Genomic DNA, 12,838 nt, shown 5'->3' on the forward strand with positions numbered 1-12,838 from the left:
AGGAAGAATCAACTCTCCTCTGCTATACTGGTGAACTTCTATCGCTGCGCAATAGAAAGCATCCTGACCAACTGTGTCACAGTATGGTATGGGAGCTGCTCTGTTGCGGAGCGCAAGGCACTGCAGCGGGTGGTGAAAACTGCCCAGCGCATCACAGGGACTCCACTACCTGCCATCGAACACATCCAGAGGAAACGCTGTCTGCATCGAGCTCGCAGCATCCTTAAGGACTCCTCTCACCCAGCCCACAGACTGTTTTCTCTCCTGCCCTCCGGCAGGTGTTTCAGGTGCCTCCGGACCAGGACCAGCAGACTAAAGAACAGTTTCTTCCCCAGAGCTGTCTCTTTACTGAACTCTACCCCCCGTTGATCCACTTCCTCATATATTATTAACTCTTCTCTCCTACCTCACATCTGCCTTATTTGCACTACTGAATGTAAATTTTTATCACAGTAACAACTGTTTACTTTTGTATCTTGCACTACCATACCTAAATTGGACTATGCTCATTTGCACTGCCGACTGTTGTTACATTATCGATGCTTACATTAATATTTTGCACCGTATGTCTAATTGTAATACGCAATCACTTCCACTCCACTTTTACACCTTGTTTATAGTAACAGTCATCTGTATATATATTATATTGATAGTGCATATCACCTGTAAATTCTGCCTATAGTAATAGCCATCTGTATATTTATTCACTATACATATTCACCTGTAAATTCTGTATATTTATTCACTATACATATTCACCTGTAAATTCTGTATATTTATTCACTATACATATTCACTTGTAATTTCTGTATATTTATTCACTATACATATTCACCTGTAAATTCTGTTTATATTAATAACCATCTTTCTATATATATTTATACATATACTCAGTACATATCCTTGTCCTGCACTTATTCAACCATTGTATATACTGCACTTGCTACTATTGCACTTCTGGTTAGACCTAAACTGCATTTCGTTGCCCTGTACCTGTACTTGTGTAATGACAATAAAGTTGAATCTAATCTAATCTAATCTAATCTTCTCATGCCATATGATAATGCAACATATTCTTTATTTTCTTTTCATGCAGCAGTTTTTTTGGGGGGGATGTGCAAGCGGTTCTTGTTTGTGTATAATTTTCAGTTCCTATGTGGTAAGGGGTGAATAAACAAACCAAGGACCATTTAAAACCAAAATCAGTGTAAAACAGCTACATGAAAAGATGTCTGTGAATTTTATTGTATGAGGAGAAGCACTTTTAAAGAAATCTACATTATGTAATGTGTGAAATCTCTGGCACTATGCCAACAGTCATTGTCATTTTAAAAGGAAGCAAAAGTTTTTAGTTAAACCAAGGTGCTTGGACAAGTTCTGGTTTCTAGAAATCATGAAAACATGTAAGGGTGTCTAAGGAACAACCCTCCAGTTGTTCAAGTCTTCCCTCACAGGTAGGTCCTTCAGGGTGTTGTGGAGGGTGAGGTGTCCAATCGTAACATCTAGCTTCTGGGGTACCTCAGGGCTCAGTGCTTGGAACACTTCTCCTCTCCATGTACATGACATGACTATGGGTCTGTCATTCAGTAATATGGCTTTTCATATCACTGCTATCTAGTGTTGTCAAAGTACTAACTTTGGTGCCAAGTCGGTACTGAAATTTTAAAAATGTGACGATACCAGCATTTCCTGGCATCCCAGTATTTCACTGACTTGATACCAAAGTCTACTTTTGACAACAGTATTGCTATCCTAATGACACGCATCTTTACTTTTCATTCCAGCTGGATGTTCCGACGGTTGCTGCTTGCATCTCAGCCTGCTGGATGGACATTTCTTGCTGGATGATGAATGACCTTCAACTCAACCATGTCAAACTGCTCATGTTTGCAGCCAACCCAACACGTATAAACTTCACCAACCACATTGCACTGCCTGATCCTGTGGATATACCTTGTACAACATTAGGAAGATCAGGCCCTTCCTTTTGGAGCATGCTACACAACTCCTTGTCCAAGCTTTTGTTCTATCCAGACTGGACTGTTGTAATGTTCTCTTGGCAGGCCTTCCAGCATGCACTGTCAGACCTCTGCAGCTGATCCAGAATGCTGCAGCAAGAGTGATCTTTAACTAGCCGAATAGAGCACACGTCACACCTCTCTTCATCAGTTTGCACTGGCTGCCAATTTCCGCTTGCATCAAATTGAAGGCATTGATGTTTGTCTGCAGAACAACCACTGGCTCTGCACCCCTATACATAAACTCATTACTTCAGACCTGTGTCCTCCAGAAGCTCGCGTTCTGCAAGTGAATCACGCCTTGTGGTGCCATCCCATAGACACAAAATCACTTTCATGGACCTTTACTTTGACTGTTCCCTGCTGTTGACGTAAACTGCCTAACTCCACCCATTTTCAAGAAATGGCTAAAAATGCATCTTTTCATGAACACTTGACCCATTAATACTAACTCTTTCTGTTTGTAAAAAAAAAAAAAAAAAAGGGACTTTGTATGTTGCGTTGGATAAAATGTAATTGTAAATGTATAAAGGTATACAGCAATTTCCTTTTAATGTAGGTATTTTTGAATGTTCTAAATGATGTATTAAGTATGTATTTCCTATCATTTTATTCTTCGTGTAACTTGACGTAAATGTGCAGGTTCCTTTAAAATTATGCATAAGTACAGAATAGATTAATTTTACAGAAATTGGCTGGTAATGTTGCTATTTTTATGTATTTCTAAGTACTATGCTTGTTTCTCTGTCCAACAAACATTTTAAACTATAATACTTATGGAAAATGAACAATTAAAATGTATATCTAGAGACATTTGTCTTTGTATTCTATACTTACTACATTTTTATACAATATTTCTTAGTTATTGTAGCTAATTTTTATTTTATTTTAACAGAAAATGATTGTAGGTAGACAGCCATTTCATAAAATAACTGCTAAATACCTTTTAATTAACAGATTGGTTGAAATTGTGAGATTGCTTATGTAAAAGGAAGGATTAATCCTGTAAATATACAAACTTTTTGTGCATATTGCAAGTTTTAAAGATATTTCTTAGTTATTGTACATGGAAAAACTTTAATTTAAAAGTAAATTACTGTAGATGGACAGAGCAGTTTTATAAAATAACTAATTAAAACCCCAAATTTACAGAGATAAAACTGAAAGTCGGTTGTTTTTCTTAGTAATTTGACATAATTTGTCAGTTTTTCCATAGTTTAAAAACATATTATCAACAGTAATATACTGTAATTTAATTAATTTTGACTGTAAAGTCTATTCTGTATTTTTACAGTTTTTGCATGTATTTTTGTGAAATGTATATTTTCTGTAATTTAACGGAATCCTTCTGGAAACTCTGCTGCCAGACTTTTTGCCGTTTTTTTACAGTATGTTTTTTTTACAGTGTAGGACTATAGCCTCCACTATCCAGTGGGCAAGTCTTTGTTTGGAGACAGCCTTTCCCTTCTGCTGTCCTTCGAAGCAGACAAAGAGCTGGTCCGAGGTCCTGAAGCTCTAATTGCGGTCCACGAAAACACACAAGGCGCAGACGGGACAGAGCAGAGCAATGGCTGGGTCTGCCTCCTCCCGGGGCAGCGCTTGCAAGTTCACCACCTGATCCGTAAAGGGCGTGGTGTTAACTTTGGGCACATAACCAGGTCAGAGTCTCAGGACCACGTGAGAGTTACCTGGTCCGAATTCTAGGCACGAATCGTCGACCGAAAATGCCTGCAGGTCCCCTACTCTCTTGACCAAGGCCAATGCTGTGAGGAGCTCTGTCTTCAACGACAGAAACTTAAGCTCTACTGACTGCAGAGGCTCGAAGGGCTCCTCCTTCAAGGCCGTCAGGACTGAGGGGAGATCTCAAGAGGGTACCAGATGAGGAACCTGATGACCAAGTCGTGCTTCCTGACAGACTTACCGTCTACTGTATAGTGATGTGCGGCAATAGCGGCAACATACACTTTGAGGGTGGAGGGAGACAGCCTTCACTCCAACCCATCTTGCAGAAAAGATAGAACGACCCTGATCGGGCATCTACGGGGGTTTTCCCGACGGCAAGAGCACCAATCGACGAACAGGTTCCACTTCAGCCTGTAAGCGTGTCTTGTAGACGGGGCTCTAGCTGAAGTGATGGTGTTTACTACCGCTGGAGGTAGCCCACCTAGAACCTCCGCGTCCCGTCTAGAGACCACACGTGGAGATTCCACAAGTCTGGATGCAGGTGCCAGAGGGTGCCCCCTCTCTGAGAAAGGAGATCCCTCCTCAGAGGAATTTGCCAAGGAGGGGCTGTCGCAAGGAGCATCAGTTCGGGGAATCAAGTCCAATTGGGCCAGTAAGGCACCATCAAGAGGACCTGCTCCTAGTCCTCCTTGACCTTGGGGCAGTGAAGTGGAGCACAGGGACCCGACCCGAAGGCAATGCGTCCCAGAGTGGGGTCTGAGTGTGCAGTACGACACTTACTTGGCTCCACTGCTGGGCAGGGGGCGTGGGAGAAGGCATTGCATCCTCGGACCGGACCCTGCTGCCCACTGGCGAAAGGAGAGGGGGACTGGAGTGTAGAGACTGTGTCTCCTGGACTGCCATTCTCGCCCTCTTGGGAGCCAGAGAAAAAGGAAACTGCTCTTTTTTTGAGCAAACAAAAAGGGAACAAAAGATTCTCCACCCGGCCCTCCTCCGGGGGAAGGAGTGGTGCGGTCACCATCTCTTGAAGAGCAGGATCCAAAGTCTCCGGGACGCCCATCTCACTTTCATGCGGCCAGCTCCACGCTGCGGCCGCTGTGAAGGCTGCTGCTGGGGCCGAGCTGGAGCGGAGGTGGAGGCCGCAGGAGGGCGCCCTCAGCGACGAGCAGACAGACGGGCTGCAACCGGCGGCTGGGTGGAGACAGCAGCAGACCGCCGGGGCAGGATATGATGAAACGCCTCCGTCTGCTTCTGTGCGGCGGAGAACTGTTGGGCAAAGCCCTCCACCGCTGGGAGATCGGGGAGTCCAAGAAGTGATGCTTGTCAGTCTCCCTCATATCCGCCAAGGTCAGCCATAGGTGGCGCTCCTGAACCACCAACATGGACATCGTCTGGCCCAGGGCCCGCGCCATGACTTTCGTCGCCCTTAGGGCGAAGTCCGTCGCTTTGCGCAGTTCCCGCAGCACACCTGGGTCAGCACCAGATGGTGCGATGTGCTGGAGGAATGAGAGGCCCGCAGAGACGCACTCAACGGGGAAGCTCTCACAGTGATCCTCAGATCACCCTGACCATGAGCCGAAGTAGCCCCCCTAGAGACAGAGGAACTAGTACGGGGCATGGCGAGGGGGATACCCCTCATTTGACAAGGAGGTATCTGGACCGCAACATCGCGATGGTCATGTTCCCGCAATGAGATCATGGCTGATCCACGAGCGCTGCTTCAGCGTGCTGATAGCCCAAGCACGAGACACAGCGATTGTGACCATCAGATGAAGCCAGGAAACGACCACATCCAGAAACACACGAGCGGGAAGCCATCTTTAAAAAGACGCCCGTTGCTCGTGGAGCTCTTTTAGATATTGCTCTTTTAGAAAATAAAGTGTTGAAGCGCCCAGGAGAGGTCACTGCGCGACCGCAGTTTGATGAGCTGCAGCACGTCGTCCAACCCGGAAGAAGCAGCAGCACTGGATCGGCAACCCCCGCTGACGCGCCGTAACGCCAACACACTCGCTGTCTGTAGACACTCTCTTCGGTTACTGCACAAGCAGAAAGGCTCGGCTCCAACGCGAAAAGCTGATGTGCGTTTGCACGCACTCTCCTTTTATACCGAAACACGCACGCCAACTGTCATTGGCTTGTTTTGTTAACACTCTGAGGTGATTGGGCTCTCTGGCGAGATCCCATTTACGTCAGTCACTTGACGTTATGTCGAACGTGACTGACTGAAAGGGAGTGAAAGTTATCAGAAGCGCAATGTTGGTGACAGTGAAGAATGTGCTGTTTGTTTATAGCCTATATGTTAGCTTTTTAGGCCTAAAGTTTTTTTAAATCTTGAATGCTCTTGTTCATTTAACATTATCTTGATCAACAAAACAAGAATCATAAGAACCATAAACTTTTGTTGGTCACAGAGCTTATTTTCTGCAATATTCCAAAAGAATATCGCAGAAAATAAGCTTTTTTTGTTGTTTTTTTGAGGAAACCAGGGTAATGTGAACTTTAAGGTTGGACTACAAAAATACAGTATGGCATTACTGCAGAACACTATGGAGGATAGTTTTAAGTGCTGTGTGTTCTGTGATACACATGCTACAGTTTGTATCAAAACTGAAGTATGCTTTGGCCCAGCTAAGATTTTTCTGAGAGGTTTTTAATTTTTTATGCTACTATATTAATTTTTTTCTTGAGTTAGATATTTTGGTCTCTAGATGTTGTCTGGGTCCCTCTTTCTTTGTAAGTCTATGGGACTTTTTTACTTATTTTGTTGTTGTTTGCCAGGCGATAAGCGGTTTGCCATTGTGACACTCATTTGTAAACAATGATAATTTCTCCATTATTTATTTATTCTTTTTTGATAAGTAAATAAATGTATTGATACAAAAGTGACAATCTAAACTCAAACTTACATGTCATGATCATGTGCTGTACCAATAAGCCATGGCACTAATAGACTATTCCTATTTTAAAAAGTTTGTTTTATTAGAGAATTATTAAGAATAGAAATATTGGCATGAATCAAATCCTTCATAATACAGTAATAAAAAATAAATAACTGGATAAATCCAGCATGTCCGTAAATGAAACACTTTCAATTTTCACTTTCTCTCCCTGAACAACCATGTGTCAGCCAGCACTGTGCCATTGATTGCCACTCTGATCTAAATCTCCATTGTCTGTTCTCTCACAGCACATCTGTTACTATCAAAGTACAGCTTCCCAAATCTAGCCCTCTAGACCTCTAATCCTCACTTCCCAGGACTCCAATGACAAGTTCATTAATTATGACAGGTAACAATTGACACCTGTGAAGCGACACACTTTGCTGATCCAGAGCAACTGCTGATATGCTGACACGCTACTTTGAAGGTTAACATTAAGCTCACCTTCAGCTTACCTTACAATACCTGACCTAATTACCCCAAAGCCTGTGCTTGTATGTGTGAAAAACCTCATCCTTGTTCTTCAAACCCTTTTTACAGTCACTGTTCTCATATGTAATCCTGTGTGATGTCTTGAATCGCTGCCATCCACCACAACATTCACCTGCTAAACCCAAATGGATGAACAGTCTGTTCTCTTTGATTGTCTAAGCCAACAGCTAGGCTTGTTTGACCTCATAACAGCATTATGTAACAAGAATGAGTTGATTCCAGGATCTCATTTGGGTTATTATTAATAAGATATATTAATAAGATAAAAAAAGATGTTTGGTTTAAAGTGGTCCTAGGATTACAGTGGCCTGTAGATGCACAACACAATGGCCACAAGGGGGCGTGTTGACCTGGAAAACATATACACACATTTGTACACACACACATCTCTCAAGATATTATAGATGACTTGCCTAATCATTTGAAAATTTAAACTTCACAAAAATATAGTTACCTTCAATACATTTAGTACAATTATTATAGATACATTAATTTATTTAAAATTCTTTATTATACATTTCAAACATTTACATACATATATTTAATAACATAAAATAATAAAATATTTAAAATGATATAAACTTATGTGTAGATTTAACTCCATTTTAAGGGATAGTTCATTCAAAAACAAATATATATATATATACTGTGTATATATACAGTGGGGCAAAAAAGTATTTAGTCAGCCACCAATTGTGCAAGTTCTCCCACTTAAAAAGATGAGAGAGGCCTGTAATTTTCATCATAGGTATACCTCAACTATGAGAGACAAAATGAGAAAAAAAAATCCAGAAAATCACATTGTAGGATTTTTAAAGAATTAATTGGTAAATTCCTCTGTAAAATAAGTATTTGGTCACCTACAAACAAGCAAGATTTCTGGCTCTCACAGACCTGTAACTTCTTCTCTCTTATGTCCTCGGGGTCTATATGACCCCGATTGACGTTTCATTCGTTAAAAAAAAAGGTTCCCTTCATCTTAGAGGAATGAAATTTTGTGACTTTTCCTACATTATCTATCTATACATGCACAGAAAAGCTGGGCTTGATTCGGTTGTTCTAAAGGTATGTAAAAAAAAAAAGTCACACTCGTGACCTTTGGGGTCAATATGACCCCACATTGAAATGAATGGAAAAATCGATAAATCCAGAATAAATCAGAAAATTTCCATACCACAATGAAGTCCTGGTACTAGAGCACAAATGTAATGTGGAACGAACATGATCACTTGCACACACACAAGTCACAAGACACAAACACACACACAGGTGTGACTCAATTGAAAGCATTTTTTTAGAAATTGACAAATAAAATCAATAATTCCAGCATAAATCTGAAAATTTCCACACAGAAATGAAGGCCTGGTACTAGAGCACAAATGCAATGTAGAAAAGACATTCTCACTCAAACACACACACACACGCATACACACACATACACACAAATACACATTATATTGTTATTCAGTGTTCATTCTTCACTCCTGTTCATTTCTGCATATTGCTGCTGTTTTATATATATATATATATATATATATATATATATATTATTAAATTAATATCTTCTAAATTCTAAAGTTAATAATTTTTTTTTCACATTTGGTTCATTAAAATAAATAATATTCAACTACAATCTGATTTTAAGTCTTGTCCTTTAGGTGTTTCTTATGTGGCGATTTCTGTGGTATTTTGTAAAAACAGACATTTCAAAACGCATCAAAAACTACCAAAATTCTACTATTTGAAAGAATATTTATTTTTAATGTCTTGTATAATGTTTATACATGTATAAATTCACAAAATGTATCACAAAAGTTATGATATGAGCAGTTGGCCACATCCAGTAAAATGAATGGATCTCTATTGCCCTCTGCTGGGTATCTATGGACAAAACAATTTATTTCTTAAATTGTAATTCCTTCAGGTTTGTCTTTGACCAACAGATGGCAGAATTGTACAGCTAACACCTAGATCAATATCCAGAAACAAATTATATTTAATTTAGATCATCATTTAAGTATTTTTTTCATAAAAAATTAATATTTCACACGCAAGCTAATGGTATAGTTGAGGAATTGTGTGGTAAATAGGTACAAAAGTACTTTGTATATCCAAAAACACAGCATTACTGTATAGATGAGAAGTAAACAAAAAAATAATAATATATTATATGTATTATTAAAAATGTAATTTTTTTTTACAATCATTCTTTAAATTTTGGGGTCATATAGACCCCAAAATGCACTGAGTGTAAACAGGAAACCGCAGACATATAAGGGTTAAGAGGCTCCTCTGTCCTCCACTCGTTACCTGTATTAATGGCATCTGTTTGAACTCATTATCAGTATAAAAGACACCTGTCCACAACCTCAAACAGTCCAACTCCAAACTCCACCATGGCCAAGACCAAAGAGCTGTCAAAGGACACCAGAAACACAATTGTAGACCTGCACCAGGCTGGGAAGACTGTATCTGCAATAGGTAAGCAGCTTGGTGTGAAGAAATCAACTGTGGGAGCAATTATTAGAAAATGGAAGACATACAAGACCACTGATAATCTCCCTCGATCTGGGGCTCCACGCAAGATCTCACCCTGTGGGGTCAAAATGATCACAAGAACTGTGAGCAAAAATCCCAGAACCACACGGGGGGACATAGTGAATGACCTGCAGAGAGCTGGGACCAAAGTAACAAAGGACTCAAATCCTGCAGTGCCAGACGTGTCCCCCTGCTTAAGCCAGTACATGTCCGGCCCGTCTGAAGTTTGCTAGAGAGCATTTGGATGATCCAGAAGAGGATTGGGAGAATGTCATATGGTCAGATGAAACCAAAATAGAACTTTTTGGTAAAAACTCAAAGAATGCTAAGTTGCATCCCAAGAACACCATACCTACTGTGAAGCATGGGGGTGGAAACATCATGCTTTGGGGCTGTTTTTCTGCAAAGGGACCAGGACGACTGATCCGTAAACGAAAGAATGAATGGGGCCATGTATCGTGAGATTTTGAGTGAAAACCTCCTTCCATCAGCAAGGGCATTGAAGATGAAACGTGGCTGGGTCTTTCAGCATGACAATGATCCCAAACACACCGCCTGGCAACGAAGGAGTGGCTTCGTAAGAAGCATTTCAAGGTCCTGGAGTGGCCTAGCCAGTCTCCAGATCTCAACCCCATCGAAAATCTTTGGAGGGAGTTGAAAGTCCGTGTTGCCCAGCAACAGCCCCAAAACATTACTGCTCTAGAGGAGATCTGCATGGAGGAATGGGCCAAAATACCAGCAACAGTGTGTGAAAACCTTGTGAAGACTTACAGAAAACATTTGACCTCTGTCATTGCCAACAAAGGGTATATAACAAAGTATTGAGATGAAATTTTGTTATTGACCAAATACTTATTTTCCACCATAATTTGCAAATAAATTCTTTAAAAATCCTACAATGTGATTTTCCGGATTTCTTTTTCTCATTTTGTCTCTCATAGTTGAGGTATACCTATGATGAAAATTACAGGCCTCTCTCATCTTTTTAAGTGGGAGAACTTGCACAATTGGTGGCTGACTAAATACTTTTTTGCCCCACTGTATATATATATATTTATTTATTTATTTATTTTTTGATGAAATGATGAACATTTTGTCATCATTTACATTATTAACATAATAGTTCATATTATAAGAAAATCTGTGTTTTTTGTCCATACTATGGAAGTCAATGGTAACCAAAACTGTTTGGTTTTAAAACACTAATATATATCTTAAATATATTTTGGTTTTAAATATCTTATTCTATGTTATGCAGAAGAAAGAAAGTCAGAAGTAACTTATGACAGAAATTATTTATTACAAAAGTGTTGTTTGCTCTTTATCTTGATTATTAATGCAATAATATATTGACATGTAATATTGACATATAATAATAAGAATAATAAGAATAACTGTTATAACTAATAAATGAGTCAGTATCAAGTTCCCCTAATGAAAGTGGTGAAGTGCAAGGGCAAAGAACCAAGCCTAGAATATAAACACTTCTTGACCATGCACCTGTCACCAAAGTCAAACTAGCAACGAAAGCAGTTCATATGATCCTTAGATAAAAAATCTTTAAAAAACACATTTATATAAGTACCTTCGCTCTATTTAGGAGACAAATGTACAGTATGTGTTTACAGTGTTTCTCAGCCGTGAGCTCAGATTGCACTGACAGCCTTAGGTCTTTATGTTTGTAATTTAAATGCTAATGAAAGCCCTTGTCGGCACAAGCCAATGGGATTTATATACCCACAGCTGTTGAACCCATTGAGGGCAGGAGAGGTAGGCTAGCTACAGGCCGTCCACTTCCACTGCTCCCCTCGCGGTGGGGAAACACATACTGTCATCTGAGCTCCGGCAGTAAGCCACATGAGCCAGGGCTCAGAGAATACACTCAAAATGTATAACACTATAAAGTAATCAGTGTTGGAACTAATCAGACCCTGTGAAGTAACCGGAGATGTCCCTTCACTTTCATCTGTCCCCCACACATGCAGGTCTAACAGTGCATTATTTTAGACACTCACCCACAACCTCCCGGACGGCGATGGGCTGTGCCAGAGCGACGGGCTCGCTGCGGCCTCCGGCATTCACCGCCACCACACGAATGTTAAGTAGGTCTCCAGTTGTCAGGCCGCTGATGACAAACCGGTTGGACGTGATGAGCTCTTTATTGGCAACCACCCATTCAGAAGCTGTAAAGTGTAAAAATGGACAGATGACTAGAACCTATGAGTTTTAAATCCTCCAAGAGATCTGAACAAAAGTACACTCATAAATCTAAATATATTTATATAAGTATATATAACTGGTTATAGACTGACTAGCCACATACAAAAATGAAATGACATTTTTTTCCCTATTTCAAGAGTGGTATTGCAATATATGTTACCTATAAGGCACTATATGATTTCCACATATATACATTCTCTGGGTAGCTGAAGATATAAATTCACAACATCACTATAGTAAAATATGTGTTTGTACATACTGTATGTATATGATTTTTTTTTTATATGGTATTATATGGTAGCAAACATATTTCAACAATATATGCTTTATTTATATATTTAACTTTAAAAATAAAATGCAAATTAAAACAACATATATACAAAAATCTGTATGTTTATAGATGTTTTTTCTTATACATTTTTATATGCATGCCTATCATATATATTTACTTACATAATATCAATGTTTCTTGACAGGGTTTAGGATGGATATATATGTACATTACATATATCTCAAAATGTATTACATATATATAGACATATATATTTGTATGGGGTAGATATAATGCTAATATTTGAAATTGTTCCAATTCTTAACAATATATGTTTTTACTTCATATGACAATATATTTCATATATGGAAATTTAATATATGTACATAATAATAATAAATAAGAACCTTTTGACAATATAAACTTATAACTGCCAATATACACTTTTTGACAATATAAACTTAAAATATTCATATAACTATGGCTTTTATTAGTTTTGGCAAAATAATTATTTTATTTTATTATTTTTTATTTATTTTATTGCACTTAAAAACAAAAAAAACAGTCACCACAGGAACATATCAAATCAACTAGTAAAGGCAAAAAGGTGATTATAAATTATGCATTACATTATTTTGATAATACATTATACATTCCTAAAGATTTGAAACCTAAAA

At 39.2% G+C, this 12,838-nt stretch overlaps 2 protein-coding genes across 5 annotated transcripts in view; both read right to left on the minus strand.

Moving 5' to 3' along the window:
* Positions 1-12,838, minus strand: part of LOC131531705 (hemicentin-1-like) — a 103,937-nt gene that overhangs the window by 56,848 nt on the left and 34,251 nt on the right. The window lies entirely within an intron of this gene.
* mybpha (myosin binding protein Ha) overlaps positions 1-12,838 on the minus strand; it is a 43,492-nt gene that overhangs the window by 26,505 nt on the left and 4,149 nt on the right. For both annotated transcript variants that reach the window (XM_058762684.1, XM_058762685.1), the window contains one exon: positions 11,686-11,853. In XM_058762684.1, the coding sequence (XP_058618667.1) occupies positions 11,686-11,853 (168 nt within the window). The remainder of the gene's footprint in view (positions 1-11,685; positions 11,854-12,838) is intronic.

This window comes from Onychostoma macrolepis, chromosome 23 (genome assembly GCF_012432095.1).
Source record: "Onychostoma macrolepis isolate SWU-2019 chromosome 23, ASM1243209v1, whole genome shotgun sequence".
Taxonomy (NCBI): Eukaryota; Metazoa; Chordata; class Actinopteri; order Cypriniformes; family Cyprinidae; genus Onychostoma; species Onychostoma macrolepis.